The following is a 26,038-nucleotide window of genomic DNA, read 5'->3' on the forward strand; positions in this document are numbered from 1 at the left end:
TATCTATCTGTTTATAAGACAGTGTTTTTTATTTCTAATGTTAGTGAAATGCTATCCTATTATCAAGTAAACAAAAAAAGAGCAAGCTCCTCTTTTCAAAAGGTTAAAGAATACAGATTGTAAAAAGGTTGTTATGGGAGATATCAATGATGACTCATTTTTTCTACCCAGGTTCCTCTAAATGTTTGGAATAATTTCCAGCATAGTGTACATTAAGCTTATAGCCCTGTCTCTGCCAGTAGACAGGATGATGAATTAAAGTGTGTGCTGTGTAGTTATTGTGAGGTGTCAAATTGGTAAAATCAGAGAGGTTTGGTCTTTTGAATGATCAACTACTTATATCACCACACTACAAAAAGAACTGTAACTGTTATCATTGCTTCGGATATTGCGGCTACGGTATATGTCACATATAGATTAGCCAGGTTATAATCTTGATAGTCTTGATGTCATTATTCTTCAACTATATCAATAATATACTGGACAAATACACTCATTCAAGTTTGTCTTGTTAGTGCCTTTACTAAAACATAAATAAATATTCATAACGATGATTCAGTCCTGGAATGAATCTCTTAGTAACATCCATATTGAAATCTACTTTTTTGTGCATTTAGACCACATGACTTTTGGTATTGTCGTGCTAACATTTTGAACTCAGGGGCTGTTTGAAGGCTCTAATCATATTTAGCAACCAGAACATCAGAAGTTGACCTTTTCCATTGCAGCTTCTTGTTTCACAAACTGCATGGGTTTTTATTTGTAATCGGTTTTGGTTAAAGTATATTATAATGTATATTTTTAAATATACAACCGTATTTTCTTTTTTTGTAAAATTTTTAAAAGAAAGAAAGAAAGAAAGAAAGAAAGAAAGAAAGAAAGAAAGAAAGAAAGAAAGAAAGAAAGAAAGAAAGCAATATGCATACATTTGCATACAAATTCTAACTTCTTAAGCTGAAAATGTGTCACTAGTTCAGGCTGGAGGGGAAGCAAAGAGAAATATCAGGATCTTGAAAACATGTTTTAGATTTTAACATGACCTAGAAAACTGTGGTTAGAGCATAGTAATTCATTGTAAAAGTGGCACACACCCAGTTTAAAATGCCCAGTGGAGTAGAATCTCTCTTTCTCTCTCTCTCTCTCTCTCTCTCTCTCTCTCTCTCTCTCTCTCTCTCTCTCACACTGTAGTTCACAATTACTGATGCTAAAGAAGAAATCTATGACTTGGCTGCTTTCAATACAGATGCAAAACAGAAACAGACTAACATATTGCAAAGTGAGTTTATATCCTTTTATCACATTTAACAATTTTTTATTAACATTAGGTACAATAAAGTACAATAGAAGTGGTTATGTTACTTCCTGATCATTTATCTTAGGATGCTACCATGAAAACCTTTACAACATCCATCTTGTAAATATGTCTCATTTTTCTGAGCCTCTCCGACATCCTTAACCTCCTTAAACACTTACGCTGATCTTGTTGTGTGTGGAGGCATGTTTCTATATTTTGGTAACACAGGAACAGGACTTTCTGACAGTTTTGACCTTGTGGTTACATTTGACTGGTTCTGCACCTTTTATTTGAAAAATAAACACATACGAGCTTAAAGGTGACCCATTGTTAATGTGTGTATTTCATTAATTCAATGCATTAATAATTATGTCCTTGTAAGGTCCTTACAAGGACAGTCATTCAAAAGCGTGCATGCGTGTAAGTGATTTCATATTAGCAAGCAAAATCAAGTGGATTCCAGCAGAACTGAGTTAAAAAATGTAACAATATGAAGAATGCAGGAAATTGAGATTAAAATGGAATTAAATACACATTTATGCACTAATCTTATTTGGTTATTCAGCTTCTTTTGCTTAAATGGAATACACTAGGTTTACGCTGATGTGTCCTGGAAAGATCTGAGTGCTCATTAACCACTTTTAATTAAAGCATACAGTGGTACAGTATGTAAGCTGTTTAGACACGGCTCTTGGCAGGAGTCATAACTTCACTGTCTCTTAGCTCCAGTCTACAGGCTGTACGAGACTTTACATGTCTTCACATGTCCACACATGTCCAGAAAGAGGATGTGCACCGCTTGATACTTATCAAAAGGTCTGTGCAGAGGAAACTAGCTTTCTTCAGTCCTTCATCTACAACCAAACACAGGGGTCATGGTTTTATTAAGAGAAGGCATCCTCACACACAGAATAACATGCTGCGGGATGACGCATGGGGCCAAACCACACGCATTATCTGGGCTCCCTCTGGAGTCCATCACCCATGCCCCTTAACATCATCCTGTCTCTCGCTCACCGCCTCCATGCTGTGTGTTGTGGTTACAAAAGATGGCAGAAAAAAAAAAACAAGTCTACTCTTGCTAGAGAACAAGGGCTCTCACTGCAGATGTTACTGTAAACAGGAGTTACGGTTGAGGTGGAGACACTTGGATTATTAGCTGAAGAGGGAAATGAACTGCTAAATTTGGGAGTGGTTACGTTTACTGATAGAAAAGTGATAACTTCAAAGAGGAAATCAGGTGGATATTAGGACAGGGAGTTTCTGCAAACAAAGCTGACTTTTCAATGGCAAAGTTATCAGTGCACACCATCAGAACATCAGAACATCAGTCATGTGTATTGTGCTAAGCCCATGTTACACATACATGAGTAGTAATTTCCTGCAAGTGCAGGCTGGAGTGGAAACTGTGGGAAAACTGAGGCAATAGTATAATTCGTGAGAAATTACACAAGTAAGACACAAGAAAAGGGGGAGTCACACACTAATAGCTAATAACTAATGCTAATGGGAATTTAAAACACCAGCACAGTGAAGAACAGAAAAAAAATTCTAAAGTCGGCAAAGAAAATGAGGTAGAAAATGATTAAGGAGCCGGTAGTCTTTGAAGGCTGCAAGTTTGAATAACAGAAAGCCTGACACTAAAGGTTTAGGTATGCTGATAATATCAAAGCACTATTAGAATTGGCAGTTCAGTGTTAACACTGCTGTGCAGTGGACTCTCCTTAGTGGGTCCAACAATCTACAATATGCTGGCCTTTGAGTGGACCCATTTCTCTCCATTTTCCATTGTGACTTGGTGCTATGGGAGAGGAGGATTGCAGACACACTGATTGCATGTTTTATGTTGTTCAGCTCCGCAACATTCCTGAGGATCTGTGTGGCTTTTGCCTACAAACCATGAAGAGAAAGGGGGGAGGGGGCTTGATTTTGTTTCTAATATATAAGGCATGTTCTTGATTTTTCAGATGTTTTCATTTATTTGTTTTCTCAGATGATTTCTTTAGCATCGTGTCTTGTGGCATCATTTCTTGTGTGTGTGTGTGTGTGTGTGTGTGTGTGTGTGTGTGTGTGTGTGTGTGTAGAAGAGAATGCTTTTAATGAATTTTGAATTAAAGGTGGTTTTTCCTCTTGCGGTGTTTCTTGAGACCCAGCTGCCCGAAGCAATACGTCACTTTCTGTGCAACCATTCCATACCACCGCAGCAGGGTGCGGTATGTTTGTGTGTGTGTTTGTGTGTGTATGTGTGCACGTGTTAGTGGGTGAGGGGAAGTTCATGGTCTCTGTCAGCGTATCCTGTTCTCCACAAACCTCATGTCAAACAAGGCACCAAGCGAGGAAAGTTTTTCTTTTTTCATCTTATTTCCAGCTCAGCCTACTTTATTGGGGGTTTGTTTTAAAATCCCGTAACCACCACTCATGCACCGTCTTTATGACCACTTGCCTTTAGTTTCATTTGTTCTGCGGGACAGCGTGGCTCCCACTGTATCCAGGCAACCATTTTTGAGATGGAATTTAGTGCTACTCGCTTTGAGGCCTCTGGCACATGTGGCACACGCAAACCCGTGGCTTAAACAAGAGAGAGCCGGATGCATTAAAAAAAGTTTCTCACCAAAAATCAAACACAGGGAAATAGTAGAAAATTTGTGGTATACTTGCTTACTGAAAAAGCCCCAAGAGAAGAGAGGGCCACATGCATTAGCAATCTATTCGTCCCTGAAAGTCGAGGGGTGGGAAAAAAGAGCACTTGTTTTACGTTCGCTTACATTCAGTGGAACAGTTTGCACCCAGTCGAAAGGAGGTTCAGTAGCTGTCACTTTGTAAAGCCCCACTGCTGCTGGATTTCCCTCTGGTTGGGCCTTCATACAGAACGATGCTGTTATAGTGAGAGTGAGCTCTGGTGAGCAGCCTGTTTAAAAGAAACAGTGTTTACCACAAGTTCCTTGTGCCAGAAGTAGTAGAAGTGTTTTCAGGAAAGTTAGAGAGAGAGAGAGAGAGAGAGAGAGAGAGAGAGAGAGAGAGAGAGAGAGAGAGAGAGAGAGAGAGAGAGAGATACTCATGTATGCCTCCACTATCTGGCCCTGAATGGAGGCTTGTTTGGTACTCTGGTGGAAAATGTTGTATGTACGTCCTTACTGACCTCCAGCATTAAAATCACAGATGTGTGGTGTGCAGGAGAAATTATTACGGCTGTTTTCCCTCTGTTTGATACAATTCGATCATTATCGCACTCACCCCTTTACCTTATTAAGGTCCTTGTCATGGACTACGGCTTGCAGATTTGTTTTTTTGCGGAAGGCAGTCCGGAGCCCGACCCATCTGATCTCAATTTTCTCTTGTAGACAAAAAAAAATCCCAAAAAAACAACCCAACAACAAGCACATGCTTGCGTCTGCACATCGGAAGGAAATCAATAAAAAAAGAAAGAGTCAGAAGAGGATGAAAGGAAAAAGCAGAGGGCGTGGAATGTAGAGTAATTTACTTTGGCCAACCAGACAACTTGTTTGTTAGAGAAAACTTATTGAACATCAATGTTGTTTCCGTTGCTTTCCCACATTAGATTTTCCGTTCAAGAAAAATCTTTCATTTTGTTTTGGCATGGCTTTAAAGCATTTCATTTAATCCAACAGGCATTTAATGAATGCTACATGTATTATACATTTTATATCAAATATCATTTCTACTGTTTTTATTGGCAATATTGGTACCTGACTAGGAAAGCCTTCATGTAAAGGCTTAAGTTTCTAAATTACGTTTTTTAGGTTTAAGTTGAATATACTGAATGACCTTTTAATCAATAAACATGTTATTAAAATACTTTAAATAAATTGCATTAATTTTTCAAAGTATAGTATAAAGTTATACAGTACATTCCCAGTGGTGGACAGTAATGAAATAAATGTAATTTGTTACTGTACTTAAGTAGATTTTTTGTGTATCTGTACTTTACTGAAGAATATTTTAATTTGGGAAGACTTTTACTTGAACTAAACTGCATTTCAAAGTTAAGTCCAAAGACTGTGTATGAAAATAAGACTATGCTGAAATTATTGTACTCTGTGGTGTTAAGAGTAACATTAGAACCTTTTCACTTAAACTAAATTGAATAAAGCAAGAGTCTTGTGATAAAAATGATCATAGGAACATTATAGCCATAATAAATCATAGTATTTTAGATACTTAAGTACATTTGAAAGCAAATACTTTTGACTTTTACTCACATGAAAGTTTATAGGGAGCACTTTCACTGGAGTAATATTTAGTCTCTACTTTAACTCAACTACATGGTTTGTGTACTTCATCCACCACTGTACATTCAAAAGGGTATTTGAATTACAAACATGTTTTACATCTCATTGACTGGAAGGCAGATGTATTTAATTCAGATTCAGATTTATCTCAGCTCAGATGCCTGAGCACTTAGTTATACAGATTCTTAAAAAGTTGCGTCATCAACATAACTGTGACAACTGGAACTCCCTAATAGCACCTAAATTACAGCTATTTGTCACCAGTGAATATAAACTATAAAGAAATAAGATGCCTGGTTTGTTAATATAAGCTACTGTCTATGGTGTTATTTTTTTTTTCCATGATTACCTAGATTCTTATTTTGTGAAAGAAAGCGCTTCTGGAGCTCAGTTTTATATTTGTTTAGATGCATGTAGGATGGTTGGGATCTTACTTGCTACGGTTTACCTTTTGATACCTCGTCACAGTGTACATCAATTAAGGAATGCCATGTGTGTTTTGGGTGTAAACCATTACTTATTTTTCTCCTCAGCTGTTACGGATGGTGACATCACCAGAGAAGCGTTGGAAGGCTCGGCCAGGAGGGGGTGCTACACGTAGAGACCCAGACCGACTGAACCAAGGGGTGGAGGATGAAGAAGGTCTAGAAAGTGGTGACTGTGACGATGAAGACGACTGCACTGGAGTTTCAGGACTCGGTCCTCCCACACGACGCAAACGTTTACGTATTTTTGCCGGTCAGTTGCACCCTGCTCCTGCTTAAGTTTTAGTCATTTAAATGTGAATATTTAGATATTTGAAAATTGGTTTTGTAAAAATTGGTTTTGCCCCATTAACTTCAAGCCCAACTCCACTGATTTTCTCAAAGAGAAATCTCCCTGGTGAAAGATTAAACACCCTGCTACATTACAAGTTAGTCACTCGTTTCACTTATTTAGCATTTAATTAACCGCTACGTTCTCTTTTCTACTCTTGAACAATCTAGACTAATTTCATTAGGTGTCACCTCATTTGAACAGGTGATGAGTAGTTTACCTTTATCGGTTTCTGAGTTTAGTTTTGTTAAACAACCCAGAAAGGTTGTCTGCAAAGATCCAGCAAATCATTCAAATGCAAAGAAACCAAACACAAGTAAAGAATAACAGAAGAAGTGTAGGAACATGGAGTTTGATACTGGTTGACAAAACTGGCCCAGCTGAACAAACATTGACAGGGTGTGATGTTGCACTTTTGGTAGCACTATCAAAAGCGTAGACATTAGGATAAAAATCTGTTGGTGTCCACTATATATGAAATGACTGGATGAAGGTAATAATTAACACACTGAGCACACAGGGAGTGAATCCAGTAAACCGAATGTCACAGTCCAGTGCTCTAAATGTTTTCTGAAACTACCAAACTCAAACTATGTGGACTTACTGCTTTAATTAGTGAGAATAAAGGGGCTTAGGTCAATTGTTGGAGGAGCATTATAGCTGTCCTTGGATGGACCTTGTTTAAATGCTACATTGTGTGTGTGTGTGTGTGTGTGTGTGTGTGTGTGTGTGTGTGTGTGTGTGTGTGTGTGTGTGTGTGTGTGTGTGTGTGTGTGTGTGGAGACCTTGTGGGTGTCCCTGGTGAGGCAGGTATACAGATAGCAACTGATAACTTGGTAGCTGCTGATGACCTACTAAAATATGGTTGACCTCTGAGTCTCTTCATCCCATTTTGAACGAATGGGCCTAAGGGAGTGAGGGGTCAGTGTGCCAAAGGTCATCAGCAGGCAGATTCTGAAATGGGAGGCTTGTCTGTGCCTGGTGCCAGATAGACGACGTGGATCTGGTTTCACAAAGCTCTGTAGAGGGGCGAGAGAGCCCCAGGAGGGGTGACTGGCAAGTCAGCAACAAGGTGCAGACAGCTTAAGGCCTGGACTCAGACCCTGCTAAGTCAGAGATGTCAGTCAGCTAAGCATGACAGGGATGGTCCAAAGTGATTGATCGATGGTGTTTCTCTCTGGCTTGGGATTCCAGGCATCTTAACCCCCCTCCTTGTCCCTCCCTATTCTCTCTTCGGCCATGGAATTAACCCCGATGCATTCTGTAGAGAATTCCAGGGCAACAGAGCTATTCCCAGCAAGGTTGTCTGTGTGTGTCCAGTCCTGGATAAGGACCTGAGAACATGACACTACAGAGTCAGGTGCATTTTAGTTCTCTGATTTTTAATCAGTGTTAAAAATCAGTATCAGTATTTATTTTACTTTATGGCTTTAATTGCATTTAATAGTACAATGTATGTATCATTGCTGGCTCCATCTAGTAACAAGTGTTTCTACTATATAATTCCATTTACTGACCTTTTTCCAAAAACGAAGCTCAAGCTACTGGTCTTTCCTGTGCAGTTTTCTGTCTGATTAGCTGTTTTATTGAACAGTTAAGTCTCTTTGTTAATCAAAGTCTGTATACAATTGGGTAAAGACGAGGTATAGAAGCAGTCATGGCTGGTCATGATATTAAATGTGAAGCTAAAATCAAATGTCCATCAAATAGATTGACAATCCAACTATTGGTTTTGAGCACAGCATCAGACATGCTCTCACACAAAGATTTTCATATACATTTAAAGGCAGACACACATATTTAATGGCTGTCAGGCAGCTGCTTTCATAATTTGTAAGTGATTTAATCCTATGTAATACTCTTTAGCCTTTACATCATGTTTCAGCTAAATACTAACAACAATAAACAAAAAATGTTGTACCCCTATTTAATCACAAGCCAATAAATTTACAGTTCTGTCTTCTGTTCTTTTGTTTAATTAGCATTTTCACTGTGTGCTAAGTTTGTTTAAATATGTTTAGTTTCTTTTCCGAATGCATTTTCAGAGAAAAGAATTATGATACAGTAAATACGCTGTCATTTACATTCATCACAACAGTGACCCTATTTCACATGAGGCTTCTCCATCAATGTTAATGAGGTGTTACAAATGTGTCAGCAAAAAATAAATAAAACAACGAAACATGTCACCTGATATGACCGTCACTGACAAGCTGTATAAAAAATAGAATCAGCCCTTATTTGGTTCTTAATACTGTTCTATGTAATTTCTAATGACAGTGGCTACTAATAGCTAGGTTGTACTTTAAGGCTTGGGCTTGGCTCTGCTAGTCCATACTAGATACGCCTGTATAGAAATGTATTTACAGTTGAAACATGCTGTTGTTTTATTTGTTAATAGATTCATTAGTAGATTTTACAGGTCTAAATGCTAATCAAATCAAATCAATTAAATCAAATCAAATTTTATTTGTCACATACACATACATACAGGGTATGACTTGCAGTGAAATGCTTTTTACGACGGTCCGGCATGAGGGAATAGGATGGGGAGAAAAATAAACCAATGAATGAAGCAGCAGATGATTTAAGAGATTGAATAGTGATTATTCAGGAATGACTGAATGATGTATTGTGTTCATGGATATTAAGCTAGAGCAAACATGATTAATCAATTTTACATCAAATATGCCTGCAATGAAATGTAGCCCAAAAATCTAGCAAGCAGTTGCCTTTAAAGGTCCTGAGGCATTTTATTTCCTTTATGTCATGTACCTCCTCTCCTGTTTAGCCTGGATCCTTTTGGGCCCTCCCCATGATTCTTTTCAACTCACCCACCACTTTTTTCTTCCCCTCATACTACACAGTTTATATTACTTTATATGACACTTTTTAAAATAGACCATGACTTGCTGTGTCTCACCATCATATACTTTAAAGGTGTCTTTGTTTTGCATTCCATACCCCCATTTGATTATCCTTGCGGGCAAGAACATAGGAAAAGTTTACAAATGTAGCAGTCACTATAGGCCCTGAGCCATGTAGTAGAGGCTTCCTTGTGGGACTGGAAGTGCCCTAGCTCTGCACCACACAGTGAGCTTAGTGTCAGATGGGCTGTTGTTATTTTTCAGACACTCAGTCACTGTAAGTGCGGTGGAGGCGCTCTTTTTTCCCCCCCTTCAGTGCTCTTTGGCCCTTTATCAGCAGGCAGAGGTTAGCAAAATAGAGCGTGGAAATATGCCTGCAATGTGAAACACGCAGCTCGCCACAAGAGTCTGGGCCTTTCCCGAACCTTAGGTCTGCTAGACATTTACTCAAACACGTTGAGTGGCAAAAAGAGGGATGGAGTGAAACTTCAGAGACAGTGATAGACACCAGAATTATGTTTCGCTCGCACAAACGAACGTGACACACACACACACACACACACACACACACACACACACACACACACACACACACACACACACACACAAGCTCGATTCCTTGTTTCAAAATACACAGACCATATCCCATGCTTCTTCCATTTTGGAGGTTGGAATGCTAACAAGCTCCATGTGGCACCTTTGACCCGCAGCACCTGATAGGTGAGGAGCAAAGAGCCCGGTTTCTCTTAAATCCAACATGCCCCATGTCTGTTACTTTATGTATGCCAAAAGGAGTTTTATAGACTGTAAGTAATTCTAAGGTCGGGGAGGAAATTTTCCTCATTTATTCATCTTAAAGCATATTATTCAGTAACTATTAGAATTATTCAGTAACTATAGTGAAACTAAAAGGATCCCTATTAAGGGGTTTCTGAGGTTGTGCTTTTACTAATCTTTCACTTGATTAGATGTTCTGCTCTGTTAAATAGATAAAAAAAAAACAACATTTATTCTTCAGTCTACAGTAAAAAAAAATTTTTCTGTGCTTTTAATAAAGCTGGTGAAATATTAACAGTGAATATCCAAACTGGATTTAAAATTTAAAAAGAGGTTTTAATCATTAGTTTTTGGATTAAATTGATAGTCAATGAATAAGAATTACAAGCTGTATTTTTACTTTTGCAACCTTGTTGAAGTCATAGCAGACACGTTGTAGCAGAATAAAGAGTGTGTAATGTTCTTTGCGTTCATTCAGGTGACAAAGCAAAATGACAATAAAAAAATATTCAATCAACAGTTTTGTCACCACTAGCCATTTATAGCACGGTTGGTTCAGTTTAATATACTGTAACTTTACATTGAACATTTTGCACATTTAATAAATTGTACTGTTTTTTAATTAATGAACATTTTTGTTAAATGAGTCAACAAATAAGTAAAACGTGAATACAAACTAAACAGAAACCTGTAAAAAAACGCACAGGGCACAAGAAAATGTATGTTATGTATTTAAAATACATAAATAACAGAAAAGTACAGATCTTACAATTACACCTTTTAAAAATATTTAGCATATGCAGCCCAGTGGCTGTGTCAGAAATGTCTTCCTATATGACTGTCATTCTACTAAAAGCTTTATCTCTGTCATCTAGATTGTACTGCATTTGGTATAAATGGAGCACACTAATTAGATCCCTGAACCACAACTCAAACATGGATATAGATTGAGATTTGCATAATTATAGAATTAATCTTTGTGCAAAGAGGACACAAAGAGAGATGACCTGTTTCTGATATTCACATCAGATTCAGATAATTTTTTTTTATCTTAATATAGCTACTAATGGATCTGAAAAGCAATCTCTGTCAAAGAGAAAAATGAAAGCCAGATTTGTATGATGTATGAATGTTGGTGCATGTCCAAAATGAGTGTACTATAGTTTCTTTCTAGAACTATACACTTTGCAGTATTTTGGTTGATTATGAGGGGTGTGGATGGCAGTAGTGCTTGATTAACATTTGGTGATTGTTTATGTGGTGTAGTTTGTTGGCTAGCTGAGGATCCTGGGAGGTGTAATTCATGGATTCAGCAGAGACAGGTGCTATGTGTATAAGCTGTTTATGGATGGAATTTTAATACAAACATTTCCACCATGTTGGAATTACAATGCTGCCAAAGAAATACGATGATCCAGGGATGATTCTGGTCTCTGAACTTTGATCTGTCGAAGTAAAAAGTAAAAGTATTTGAAGGAAGGCAGTTAAGCAGGCACTTGATCGCATTTATGTGGACTAGATGGTCCAGCTATCTGATATGGTTGATAGATCTCGGGAGATTAGAGCTAAAGTGATTGTGCAGGACAATTGACCTATAGTACTGTTGATTCACATTTGAATTGGTTAATGGCCTGTTTGGAAAATGAGCTCATTAAAGCAAAATGAAGCAGAGGAGTTGTTTCACTCCCGGGAGGAAGCTGCAGTGGCGGCACCATCTCATCTGCAAATCATCCTGATCGTAGCGAGCGGAAGTTTGCCTTAAGGAACGACACAACGGATCTGAAGGATTGTGCAGAATTCCCTCCCCTCTCCCTTGGCTTATAAACACCATTCCCTCCCCGCTTTCACACAGCTCACACATAAACGTCCAACCACACACACTCACAAAAATAATGAGACTTAACCACCATCTGTGTAAACAGCATCTGGCCTGATGTGCACAAGCTTGTGATGGATGGCCTGTATAGATGTTTTAGGGTTCTTGCTGCTTCCCACTTTGAGACATGTTCATCACTGGGAATTTTAACTTGTCACATTGCATTGTTTCACATAATAGAGCACTTTAGGAGGCCAAACGTGGAGATGGTGGGAAAACAGGCTGAAGACTGACTTCAGCTGTGTGAAGACAAGAGAAAATCCTAAATAAATCCAAACAATATTTACCATAATCTACAGGGAGCCTCCTCCATTCACACGAGTCCTGCCATTCTCTTTCAAAAAAAACAAAAAAAAAAAGAGTGCTTGTTTATTTAAGAGTTTTATTTACACGAGCAAGAGCTCTTGACGTAACAAATTGTATCCAGACGGCTTCGTGTGGCATGTCTGTCAACATGTCTACGTTCTCTAGAGACTCAAGCCAGGGGAAAGCATCAGGGCTCATCTATTCATGCCTACGGTGACCATGCAGGCCGGGAACTGAGATGCCGGTAATGCTGAAACAAAGTGACTTAAATAGCTCTATGAAGCTGTGAATAGTATAAAAGAACGTCCCTTATCCATCTGAACTCTATTTCCTAGACAGACTTTTTTTGGATGCTTCATTGAGGCTAATTATGCATATAATGTCCATTGTTCTTTAAACATTTTCACATTATAACATAGTAGGTTTTGAGAATGTGATGTCACCACACCATGATTTGTGGAAAATCCTCCATATTGTTTAAGTATGAGTAGTTTTGAGGCAGTGAAGCTGTAGCTGGCTAGATAGCATTAGTGATGCTAATAAGCTAGATACAGTTGCTTTTTACATTTGGGGTTATGATATAATTGTGGTCAGGGAAGCCAGGTGTCACGTGACATAAATGTAATAGCATGGGTTTTAAAAATACAATACAATACAAAAAAAAGAAGTCTGGAACATATCATGTTCATTTTACTGAGTTGAAAATGTTACACTGGCACGCAGTAACAAGCTCATTAGAATTGAATTCTTTGTTTTTGTTATGACTATTACAAGAAAATGTTTCAAGACCTATGATATTAAAAACAGTGATGGTTTAGATGACTGCAGCTCCTTGTTGCCTTTCGTATCTGTTTATAGTATTAATTCCGCTGCAAGTTGCGTAATTGCTAGTGTTTTTCCAAGAAACAGCTCTGCAAATGAACAATAATCATCTATATTGTTACTATTTCCAGCTCCATGTGAGCCATGCTACGCCTGATTGATGTCTGGAACATTTTCAGTAGTAGGCTAGAGTGGTGACTGGCAATGCTTCTTGATTTTTTTTTGCAGTTTCATTAAAATAATTTTCCCATAATTACTTTCTCTTTCTATTAAAATCCTCAGTGCTAGGTAGCAAAAATTTATTTCTAAAATCCACCATATTCTAGTTAGAGCAACTCTCAAATACCTTCCTGTTTAAGTTGCTCGTGTCCTGCATACCCTGTAACAATCTTTGTGGTTGAAATTTGCCTCATTTCTTTTTAGATCTGAGCTTTAAACATTTTATTCGTCTCTAGCAGAAGGTCAGGGATATAAATACACAAGGGCAAATCTAATTGTGTCAGGGTTTATTAAAAGCAGCATTATGACTGCGGTGTGTTGGTCATCCCTCTACAGACACCAGTGTGTCTAATTAATAGCTGTTGACTTGAATTTGGCCCACCAAGGGGCCCATTGGTGAGCAGTGGGGAATGTTGGCCATGGGTTGATGCGGTCCAGCTTTAGAGGAAAGGAATCAATTATCTCCAAACATGTAGTCATATTTTCTGGGTTGTCTGCTTGAGTCATTAGGATAGACATAGAGGCTTGCCCTTTGCACATCTCTATTCAAGCTCCTTGTCGTTCTTGTTTTCTGCCCAATTTTCTTTTTTAGCAGTTACAGTCTTTTTCCACTTGTCTTTCTTGATGAATGTTTTCACTCCTCCAGGTCATTTGTAATGTTTTGTAGTAGTCAAGATGACAGCATTTGTGTTATAACCTTAAAAGCATTTCACCACTTTTTCAAGAGGTTTTGTCAGTTTAGAGGTGATGAAGCCCCTTGCATGAGCAATTAATTTCTCCAAACTGTTATACCACATATTCACTTGCTTTGATTTACTACTACCAGACCCTTTTCTCTCTCTTTCTCTCTCTATTTCTTTTTGGGAGGCCTGTAATGGGAGAGGGCATTGAGTGAACACTGTTTAAGACACTATACTAACTGCTTTAGGTGGGGTTGAGCCTTCTCAGCATTGGAAGATTTTTCTTGGCAGGCCTGTTGGATTGACCCTGTGGTCAGGAACATGGGTGTGGAAGCTGACGTTCACATTTTCTTCCTCACTGATCTACAGTCAGGTCTAAGCAGGCCAATAGTCCTTACAATTAAACACAACCTTAAATTAAATGAAATGTTCAAGTGTTATGACATTTTTTCATAAATCCACTAAATTTCTCTAATAACTAATAAATGACAATTTTTTTTTTTTTTACTTGTTTTTCATTTTGGGTGCAACAGATACACCCATTGTACATATACAGAATTTTTTTTATCTTTGGTTGAAAACTCGGTTCCTTTGTCCTCTGACAACACTGAACAATGCAGTTCAATACTATGTCTATAACTTTAAGGGTAAGTTTTTCATTTATTTTTGAATCCCAAAATACTTTTTTGGCTTCTGCCCCATTACCCTCTTCTAAAACAACTAAAAACTCCAGACTTCAATATCCAATCCTATTTATTACAGGAGTCTTTATGCCTTTTGAACATATTAAAACTTTTGACTCAGGAGTGAAATGTCATTTGGGATATTTTCTTTGTTTATTGAATTATGTTCATTTTGGTTTAAGCCTACTAAGAGAATTAGTGGAAATTTTACTATGTGTGGTTCCAAGCAAATGAATGTGGCTTTGGTTAATGTTCACTCATAAACTCATCCTGGTGAACTGCTGAAACATTTACAGGGAAAAAAAACTGCATGTATGACAGATGTTTTAGCGATACACCTTGTGTGACATGCAGTATTTATCTTTGCTGACTTATCTGCCTAGATTTTAGTTAGTAGAAGTATCTCGTGCCGTTTGTATAATTCTCTCTCACATTTTTACCCTTAGTTATATAAAAAATAATCCAGTTGTTATCGCACATGTTAGAATTATCTTTTAGCCTTTGTACTGTTTCTGACAATCTGAAATAGACTTTGAGCTAAACTAGTTTTTGTTAGATATGTGCTCTTTGATGTCACTCTTCTCTGCTGTATGTATTTGTGCAAAAGTGCCCAAAAATCTGCTTTTTATGTCCAATCATACATATTTTGACAGACAGGTCTGCCTTGAAGTTGTATTCGAGTTACTTGATTGCAAGAACTGAAGTCAAAAGACCAGCTGAGCTGGTTGGAATCTCTATAAAATTACCGCATTCGTGTGTATTTTCATAAGAATGAGCTCAGCAAATGCAGCTGCAATATGAACCAATTCCTGTTTCATAAGAAGCACCTGTGTTTGGAAACTCACATTCCATAGACCATGGAGTTCTGAGGCACACCTGTACAGAGCTTAGACCTGCAGAATAAACACTGGGGATGTACAGGTGGATGGCCCTCTTTTGTCTGGAACATATGAAAAAAATTTGTATAATATATACTGTCCAAGTTTCCCTGGAGAGCTTTTATGATTTAGGAATGTTCTGCAACAATTTGACATATGGATAACAGTTGAATCTGCTGGGAGTATGCGGATTTCACTTCCTTTTTTTCCTTATCAAAAACATTACACAGATAGTGTCTTCTCAAAAAATCAGCGTAATACCAAACATGTTATTCATTCAGATTAATAAGTTTTTGTTCATTGTTAATACATTTTGTGTTTTGAAGTGCATTTGTTCCTGCTCTTTATGCTCAGCTGTAATTAGATTTGTGTTTGGTCATTAAACTTGTTGTTTTGTATTGTTTTGGTGGAATTAACAGCAATTCCATGAGTAAATCAATGTATAGATACTTTTTAAAACAGGTTTATGGATGCATTATATATGTTGCTCTTAGTCAAAACATTGTGACAATTTCGGCATCGTGAGAAAACAAAACAGCCCACTTCTCTCCAGAGAATAATTTTTGTCCCATTCTTCACCCTGAAAACCTGCTATAAACCTGAGCACTCTGCGTGAAGTTTTTTTTTTGTGTTTGTATGTCTGATATAGTGCAGTACTACCACTGAGCCAGCTATGTCCTACCATTAACAATCAATGGCTCCCTTTTGACCTTTTACCCTGAGTGGTAACAGGATCTCGCAACTTTGTGATACTGCAAGCCTGACCATGATGGCACAGTGCTGACCCTTGGTGCGTTATCCTCTGGGAAACTGATAGCCACGGTGGGGGTTGAAGACTGCTCCTGCGCCAGGAAGGCCCTGCTATTTTGTGTGTCAGAATGTTCCATGTGCCAGAATTTTCACATTCAACACCAGTGAGGGTGCTGTTGATATTTGTAGTTGACCTGCTGTAGCTATACATTCCTTAGTTAATTGTTCAAGCCTGGCTAGTATACACAGGCATCTTATTGTAGCCTTGAGAGTGGAAGAAGGCGTTTACTTTTTCTGATGTCTGTTTCTCCTTTTCCCTGACACAAACACATGTATTTGTGGTCAATTACAATAGCACATTCGTCCAAGTTCTAAGAAATAGGGTCCCACTAGTGGGCCCACTGTTTCTATAATACTTAGTCTCTGTTGGCTTGTTCTGAAAAACCTGCAGCACTAAGCCTTTTTCAAACACCGGTTGTGTAGAGTTTCAGCAGTTACCCACCCCCTATTGGATTTTTTTTTTCGCTGCTCGGTGAATGTCTCTGAAGGCCAAGATTTTTACTAAATGATTCATACTCTTTCGCAGCTCTCCATACTTTCCGTGAACAATGCTCTTATACACGTGCATGCTTTTCTCACTGGTTTATTCGCTCTTCTCAGGCAGGGCGAGTGTATATAAAAGCTGTATCAAATTGCACGTCCTTTTTAATGGGAGTGGTTGTACAGTGTGCTGCTGTCACAATGACAAATCAGCCTTTCAGGCTAGAGGTGTGCCCTAACCACTGGCCATGGAGGCAGGGTAAGAAAAAGTTAATTGTCCTCTGGCTTGCGTTCAAGTGTTGTCGTAATTGCAAAGATATTTCAAGGAGTTTTCAGTACCCAAGCTTTATTTGTTCACCCCCGTCCACTGTTTTAAAGGTGGCAGCACTGAAAAGGGCCTCTTGGCATTTAGACACCTCCCCAAGTTTAGGCCTCCATCTCTTTGCCTGTCTTGCACTTGGCCTGGTTTTCCCTGCCAGCCAATCTTAAGACCTAGAATTAATTATGTTTCAGGCTTTCCTGCCAGTTCCAGCACCACACAGCCACTTGTGCAAATGGTGGACTTCCTCCCTGTGGAGCAATAGCTCCAAAATGGAAGCGGTAACAGTACAATGCAGAAATGAGTGACATTAAGGCCTGGGGCCTCGTTAATAATGACGTGTAGAATAGACTGAAATAAGCATAAATCTTTATATACAAAAAGTTCTTATGAATGCTTTAAACAATGCACAGTAATGTTTTCTAACCCTGTGACCTGTTCTATCTTAAAGTCATACACACAAGAATAAGCACATCCACTCTGTCTAAATAACATCCTCAGATATCCTTATATGGTGGGACGGAGGCACTGTTAGCAGTTGGTTAAGCAATTAATCATGCCGATTTTCTCTTAAACTTTCAAACTCGTAGTCAGAGGTTCCAGACTTTCAGTCCTCTTTCCTGAAGCCTTTTTCTGTTTGTTTTACCAAGCAGCCAGCTCTTAATGTATGAACAATAATCTTTTGATAACTCAATTTGCTTGAGTTACCAAGCGTTAAACAGTATGGGTTGGGTGGATGGTTTGGCTTGTATACAAGCATAATTTAGAACAGCATAGCATTTCAGTGGCATTTTTGAATTTTGATTAAGTTTTATATCTTAGACCTCAGATTCTTGCAATATGTGTGGTTTGTTATGACTTAGCTAAAAGGTTGGATTTGTGAGTATGTCAAGTGTGATTGAATGTGTGCGCATGTGTGTGTGTGTGTGGTTGTTGTGTCTGGGGTAATGGGGAGTGTTTGCTTCTATCACAGGAAAGCTATGTTAGAAATTAACTGCCTCACTGTGTGCATGTGTGTAGGCTATTGTATGTATGGTGTGTGTCTGCACATATGCTCTTGTGCATGCATGTGTGTAGTCTCTGAAAGAATGAGGCTCTGCACAGCTGGCTTGATAGGAGGCACTTCCACACATAGCTGAAGTGCCTTTCCTTAGTGGTCTTTTATTACTGATATCCACTTGGCCTTTCTCATAACTCACTACTTATATCACAGTCTTACTCTTGCATTTCTCCGACCACGTGTCTCAATATTGGATGTCGACATAAATGAAAAGTTGTTTAAGTTTCCTAGTGGGGTGAATGCATGCCCGATGGGCATACAGTTGCAGACAGAATACATTTGCTTTGAATCATGATGACACAAATTTTGAAGGGTGTGCAATAATTTCACACAATAATAGAAAGCAGATGATGTAGAGAAAAGTAGAAATTTGCTTTCAACTTTTTTCACATTTTACAATAGAATGACATATACTGTTTTAAAAGGTTATGACATTATACTGTAGCAATGAAGGGTGGGAAAGATCCTTCCCATCTTTAATCTGCACTTAATGTAAGAGATTAAGCTTTTCCTGTTTTTCCTGATTCTCGTTTCCTGATTCTCGTTGAATTACACATTATTTAGGTCCTTACTTTCTTCTCTGGTTTCTCTCTCTCCCTTTCAGATCTGGCAGATAATTTGGCAATGGACGACTTGACCTTTCACGAGTTGCTCCTGACCCCGAGACTTGCCACAGACACACATGGCGGAGCGTCTGTTCCTGGAGCAGCAGACGGCCTGCATGTCCTCGCTCGTGTTGTCTTTCTGTTCGTCATCCTCCTGCTCTTTGGATTTCAGTGAACTTTCCAATCAGTGTTATGCAAAGGCAACTCCAGAATACACTCTTCATCAACTGCTGACTGTCCTTTAAACTGGCCAGTGAATTTTAAAGGACACCTCAGCTGACCCTTTGTACATACAGTGAAAGATGAGCTAGACTGAGGACAGAAGACTCTTTCTCCCTTTTGTGTGTGCTATCACTGATTTTACTTAATGAACGTCTGTTTCGTTTTTTTTTGTACTTTTACAAGGACCTCTTAAGCTGCCAAACCACTAAAGACATACTCTCCCACAGCATGATAAATACGACACATACCCTAACTGTATCACTGTGTGCTTTCATCCCACAGTAATCATTTGTTTTACATGGGATATTATTTGCTTTCTGGTGTTTTTCTCTTGAAGAACAGAGCTTCCTGTAGGTAAAGGACCTAACTCTCTTTTTTGTTTTCTATGTTTTTATAATTTATTGGATTTCTAGAGAAGAAGGACTAATGGTGTCTGGGGGAAAAGGCATTGGACATTGGTCTGTCGGATTCCTGGACACACTCAAACACACAAGCAGACAAGCACACACACACACACACACACACACACACACACACACACACACACACACACACACACACACACACACACACACACACACACACACACACACACACTAAGTTGCATCCTAATTCTGCCACTCATTTCCTCTGCAGTAAATGATCCTTGAAGGAGATCAAGGGACTGGTATGTCGTTGTGAAACCTCCTCACTGCAGGGTGACACCAGCTGAATTTTATTTGGAGAGATAACAGTTTATTAGAACTGTAATTTTCCCTTTTTACAGGCGTGCTAACTTGTCTTCTATCGTCACTCTTTCTTCCTCATTGTTTTCTCTCTCTTTCTCTATCCTTGTTTGTTTCTCTGACTCTCACAGTGACAGGCCACATCATATTTAGGTGTGTACTGAAGCTGGATGATTAAAGATATGGCCCACATAGACACCCTTAAATGTCCTCCTCCCTTCTTTGCTTTTGATTTACATGTACAATGGTGTATAAGAAAGGAGCCACTGTGAGTCGATGGCCAATGTGTTCAAGCGTGTTGTTCTTTGTTTCTAAAATATCATGCCAAGGGATAATCCTACCGTTTTTAACACTGTAAGAATTCACTGTACAATTTACAGTAAAAATACAGTATTTATCGTTAAGTACTGTAATATGTTTACAGGTAGTTACAATGTCATTTCCATTCGGTACAGTTTTTTTTGTGTGTGTTTAAGAGAACTTACCAGTGAAACGGAATAATACCGGAACAGTTATTGGTAAATGGAAAACAATGGCTGTGTGGCAGTGCTGGGATTTGAACTTGTGATTTTCTTGTCTGAAGGCATATGCGCTGATTCAAACACCTCCACCATAAAATGAACGTATGTGCTTAACTTACATGACCATTTTGGTAGCTTATAAACCTACAGCAAAGAGGCTATTAATTTACCCAGAAGGGTACAGAATGAGAGCCGCTAAATATTCAGAGGCCAAACACAAAGAGAATATTTAGAAATTAAAAGAGAGATTAAAATATGAAAAATTCCATGATGTTTTCTCGTATTTTTCTGTAAACAAATGCACTGCTCTCATTTCCCAATTATTTGCAGAACAATAATGTGAAGTAATAAAACAGTATTTTGCTGTAAAATAAATACTAAAAATGTACAGGAAATTTTACAGTCTATATAAATAAATATTCTCATGTATGTTCTTGTAAGTTATGGACAGGGTTTTATTTTTTGAACGAGCGAGATAGTATCAGCGGTCATATGTTGCCCAGAAGTATAGCAGGCATAAGTGCACTGAAATGAAAGTGTTTTATTCCATTCTCATCTGAAAAGCATTTAAGATCAATCAAGGACTCACAAATTAAATCACATCTTAAATCCGGTGGGTATTAAATTAGTTATTACACTTTGGCCTGTTCTGTAATTAAACACCAAATTCTTTTACTGCTGTTTATATTACAGCTGATTGAGTAGTGGGTGAGTCTGAGGCCATTTGGCAGCTCTGAGCCGTGAAGACTCGCAAAGAATTTCTTTCACACCATTTATCCAGTTCAAAACTCAGTGACAAGTTTTTCTTGTATTTGCAGCATTTCTCCTTGGTTGACCAGTATTTGTGATTTGTGGAAGCAAGTATTGATGCTTTTTGGAGTATGTGGTAGCAGAGTGTGTCGCACCCAAACAAGATTTTGATGTTTTCTAGAATGCGACTGCATTCTGTTGTCACAGTTTACATATTTATTAAAGTCAATATACATGTCCACATTGTGATGTGCATTTTCTTTGTGGATTTAGTGCGGGTTTCTTGTTAGTTGAAGAGACACAAAGGGTCTTTTATAAAGTTTGTGTGTTCTTAATCTTCGACTCAAAGATGCCTTTTTGATATCCAGTTTCACAAGTGTGTGTCAAAAATGCAGACTAATTAAGGTATGAGGAGCCACACAAGGACAACTACATAAACAAAATGTTCAAAAAAAAGTGTCAGACACATCTAGTGAGTTTCACACTAACAACAGCAAACAAACCTCATTTTGCCTGAGTGTTTACCTTCTAATACCCCCCACCAATGTATTTAGCAGGCTCTAATTTATTTCCCATTACCCGCCTAATCTGGCCACCTAACTGACCATGGGGCCACACACCCAGAGGCAGCGTCTTTTGCATTCTCACACTTGCTCCTTTCTCAATCAAAGCCAGATAAAGCTCACCCGTCTCTAGCTGTGCCTTTCTCTCAGAACTTGCGAAGAACCTTTAGAATGGTAACGAAAGGCTGGTTATCAGGCCTGGGCCAATTGGGGCTTGAGAGAGAGGCAGCAGCTGAGCTGACCCCAGCTCCTGCCTACACTCTGAATGTTAATGGGGAAGGGAGAATGGGCAAACAGACCCATTGAGATGCGTAGGATGAATGTTTTCTTAGGGTAATAAAGTGGCAATACAAGGACGACCCAATTTTAGGGTCAACTGGTCCATATTATGTGGGGGTGAATGGGGCACTGGGGAACTGAGTGCAGACTGATTTATCTATTACTAAGAACATCAATTAGGCTAATTTTTTTTACAGATATTATCAGCTCATTGTTAGAGCGCTGTGAGATAATGATTCTTCCACCAATTCTGCCTCATCATGTATAGATCATCTGTAAAGTTACATATGGGTTAATTGTAAAGTAGTCAACCATGTGATATCAAGCTGTAACAAAATGTTCCACACTAGCTAGTTCCTATTGAGATGTTAATTAACCTGATGTTGTTCTAAGAGCCATTTCTGAAACAAGCATAATTCTTTTTTTACACTCAATCCTATTCATGTTCTGTGGAATTTCAGGGCCACAAATTTGTCCATTAGTGAGAGTTCTGAGGCAAATAGTACTCACCTTTTGTTGTCCATTGAAAGTAACACCAGCCCACTTTCACATCCATAGTCAACAGATCCCCAGAACTCCTCAGTGGCTTTCCATTGGTCGTCCGCTTTCCAAGCCACAATCACACAGATTGAATAGGGCCGGCTGAGGAATGCGGGACACAATAGTTGGAATGTGATGTTGCTGAAAGCCTCCCCCAAACCATGCAGACACACACACTGCCTCAGTGATACATACACATGCTTTCACAAATCCAGACATGTTGAGGCCCAAAGTGTGCTCTTGATGAAGTTTGGTGTGGGAAAATATACTTTAGGCCAAGAGTGCATAAATACACAATTACCAGGGAGACATTAAGTGATAAATCACGCGTCTAATTTAAAGAGGATTTAAATTGTATTTAGCTTTTTTCATCAGTCATAAATTATTGCCTCTCCTTTGGTCACGGTGAAACAAATGGCTTGTCAAAACATCAGCATAGGAAATAGCTAATATTTTTGAACTGCCTGCTTTAGATGAGTCAGCCAAATAGTATTCTAAATCACACACACACACACACACACACACACACACACACACACACACACACACACACACACACACACACACACACACACACACATATATATATTCCAAAAAAGTTGGGGCGCCATCCCCAACCTCATAAACCCTTTTCTTTATTCAGAATAGAATTTAAACGCATATCAAATGTTTAAACTGAGGAAATGCATCATTTTAAGGGAAATAAAGTTGGGACAGGTCCATATTTACCACTGTGTAGAATCCCCTCTTCTATTAACAACAGTTTGTATATGTCTGGTAAATTTTTCAGACGTATTGGAAAACAGTGTGCTTCTAAAAGTGAAAAACAATAACATTTTACAGTAAAATGTGTATATGTATATTAAAACATAAAACAGAAATGATTTATTAGTAATTTACTGGTTACTTTATAAGTCTATATCCTCTTGTTCTCGAAACTATACAAATTTGCCAATCTCCATTTGTCCCTAATTCTCACATTCTGAGTAAGCCAAAACTCAGGAATCTCACAGCAACCACACACACTCACAAATGTATGTCAGAGATAGCATCAGGAGAATCGCCAAATAATTTACGATCTGTCACAACTTTTTTTCACCACAGACAGGGATAGAGGAAAAATATTATCAGTAATGCTATTTGTGTTTAACATTTACCTATTCTTTTCTTAACTGACATATTCTTATTAAATTTATTCAGATTTATCAGACTTAAATCTGGTCCACTTAAACAAGTTGACATATCCATAGTGCACAAAATCTTACACTATCAATTCAGTGTGAGTGACAGTGAGATGCTTCCTGCTTTCATGATACAGAAACATGTACTTGGATTGCATCGCCTCTAACAAAACACTGCTACTCAGTGTTCATACAACTGTGTCACATTTCATGACATGCAGACACATCAGAAGGTTGCATGTGTTTGTGGCTCAGGGCCATATAATGTACTTTTCATGTTTTTACTATCTATGCTTCTCTGTAGTGTAGGGTAAGGTACATTAACTAACACATACTTTATTGTGTCTATGATTATCCATAAAGAAATGTTTCACTGTTTTCCAAAAGAAAATCCAATATGAAATAAAGCATTTTTTTGTTTATCCAATAAATAGAGTTAGAAAATATTTGTAAAAAATCACAAGATTAATAAGAATGACACTGCTGATGAGTCAAGTTTCTCTTGACAACAGCAACTGTTTTGGTCCGGTGGTAATGCTACCTTGTGTGTGTGTTTAGAAAGCTTTGACATTTCCTTCTGATTCATCTCCCTCCACCAGTTGTGCACCTTGAAGACATTTTTCACTGTCAGTTTTCCATTCTCTGTTCTTTTTTTCAGCCCCCCCTTTTTTTTTTCATAGCAAAAAATGCATTGCATGTGGCACACATTACCTGAATCATGCTGTTCTCCATTAGAGTTACCTAACTTGGTAATCTTGTAAATGTTAAAAATGCCTGTCTCACAAACCTCCCACAATCAATATTAATTACATTAAAATGTAACATATGAATAACCTTTATTTTGGGGCTTTACACGTCAAAATCCCTGTGGTTTATTGCTCAGAATAATGCTTAGCATTAGACAGAAATAGACAGGATTCCAAGAAAAAAGTAAACAAAAATCCTTAATGTATCTCTTGCTCCTTAATGCCTAATATTACCCTAATTCACAATATGCAAAGTTTTTTTTTTCAAGTACACTACATAAACAAACGTTTGTGGACACTTGGCCATAAGATTCATATGTGTTGTTTAAACATCCCATTACACATTTAGTCCCCATTTACAATTGTATAACCACCACTCTTCTGGAAAGATGCTAAAAGCCACTAGATTTTGGAGTGTGGTTGTGGAGATTTGTGCTCATTCAGCGCAGTGTTAGTAAAGCCAGGTACTGATGTAGAGTGAGGAGGCGTCGAGTGCAGTCAGTGTTCCAATTCATCCCAAAGGTGTTCAATAGGGTTGAGGTCAGAACTCTATAAGAGGCAACTAAAGAGCTTTAACCCCAAACCATGTGAGCCATATCTTCATAGATATTGCATTGTGCACAGGGTCAAGTGAAGAGAAAATGTAATGTTACTAAGTACATTTACAAAACAAGACATCCTATACAATTGTGTGCCTTCAACTTTAACATAATAGCTTGGGCAAGATATAGCTGGTGTTGCTTTATCTTATCTATTTTTATCATTATCTATATATACACTGACATACACTGAAAGTGTAAGTGAAATCTCTTAACCTAAAACTGAAAAAGAAAATACAATACCCTTAACAAATGTTGTAATATGAATAAATATTTAACAAAACAACAACTATATTTATTACCAAAAAGGCATGGCTATATTTTATCTTCTCTATTAACTCAAATGTTTAGAAATGCACAAACCATCAGCATTGACTGTTTCACAGGGTTCATTATTCATTGGTCAACATGTAGAAGACTGGATAATACACAAATAAAGTAAGTCATAAAAATAAAGCAATGGCTATAAAAAAATATAAAGACATAAATCCACTGTTAGAGCAATAATTAAACAGTTTAAACAACCAGAGCTGTAATAAACCTGCCTGGAAGAGGAGACATACATCTGGAAGATGGCTAGAGAGCCAAATATTTCTCCAACGATCATTGCTGGAGGACTGAGGGTAGCATTTGAAAGTCACCAAAATCTCCAAAAGTACAATTAGACACCTCCATGTTAAGCAACTCCACAAAAGGCTTGCCTTTAACTTTGTCTAGCCACAAAGACGATACTGAAACTTTGAAACACCTGGATTTTCTGTGGTTCTATGGACAAAAATAGATATACTTTTTTTCGCAAACACTCAAGTTGTCATGTGTGGTGAAGGATCTGTGTTTTTGCTTTAAAAAGCATTAATTTTATATAATTCATTTTGTTGATAGATTTTCTGTGGCACGTAAATAAGTCAAGGTTATCTTATTACCTAGAAAATTTTTTTTTTTTAAATGATATCTTTCTAAAATATTCCTATGCAGGAACAGTTGTTTCCAAAGCATAAAATCCACAGTTATAGCAATAATTAAAACAGTTTCATATGCTGAGTTATTAAATGATTAAGAAATAATTCGCTTCTATAAAGAATTCTTTCTTTTCTAAAGTTTTGTAGTTTTTTTTTTTTCTTTTTTTTTTTCTTACCCTCTGCCCATCCCCCATGTTTAGATACCTGAGTT

General features: G+C 38.0%; 1 protein-coding gene and 1 long non-coding RNA gene across 3 annotated transcripts in view; one reads left to right on the forward strand and one right to left on the reverse strand.

The window, feature by feature from the left end:
• Window positions 1–21,201, forward strand: part of gpc3 (glypican 3) — a 106,205-nt gene extending 85,004 nt beyond the window's left edge. Inside the window, exons 7-8 of the mRNA XM_083561702.1 lie at window positions 6,078–6,282; window positions 18,742–21,201. Coding sequence (XP_083417828.1) covers window positions 6,078–6,282; window positions 18,742–18,917 — 381 coding nt within the window. The 3' untranslated portion in view covers window positions 18,918–21,201. The remainder of the gene's footprint in view (window positions 1–6,077; window positions 6,283–18,741) is intronic.
• Window positions 10,832–26,036, reverse strand: LOC310737404. 2 transcript variants are annotated; one of them, XR_014536828.1, is made up of 4 exons: window positions 26,004–26,036; window positions 22,313–22,444; window positions 12,168–12,214; window positions 10,832–11,449 (listed from the first exon to the last, which is right to left on the reverse strand). It is a non-coding gene; the product is annotated as an uncharacterized lncRNA (long non-coding RNA). The 2 variants fall into 2 exon arrangements; XR_014536829.1 differs by lacking the exons at window positions 12,168–12,214; window positions 26,004–26,036 and having other exon boundaries at window positions 22,313–22,484.
• Between the last annotated feature and the right edge of the window lie 2 nt (window positions 26,037–26,038).

This window comes from Silurus aristotelis (genome assembly GCF_946808225.1).
Source record: "Silurus aristotelis genome assembly, chromosome: 14".
NCBI classification, from domain to species: domain Eukaryota; kingdom Metazoa; phylum Chordata; class Actinopteri; order Siluriformes; family Siluridae; genus Silurus; species Silurus aristotelis.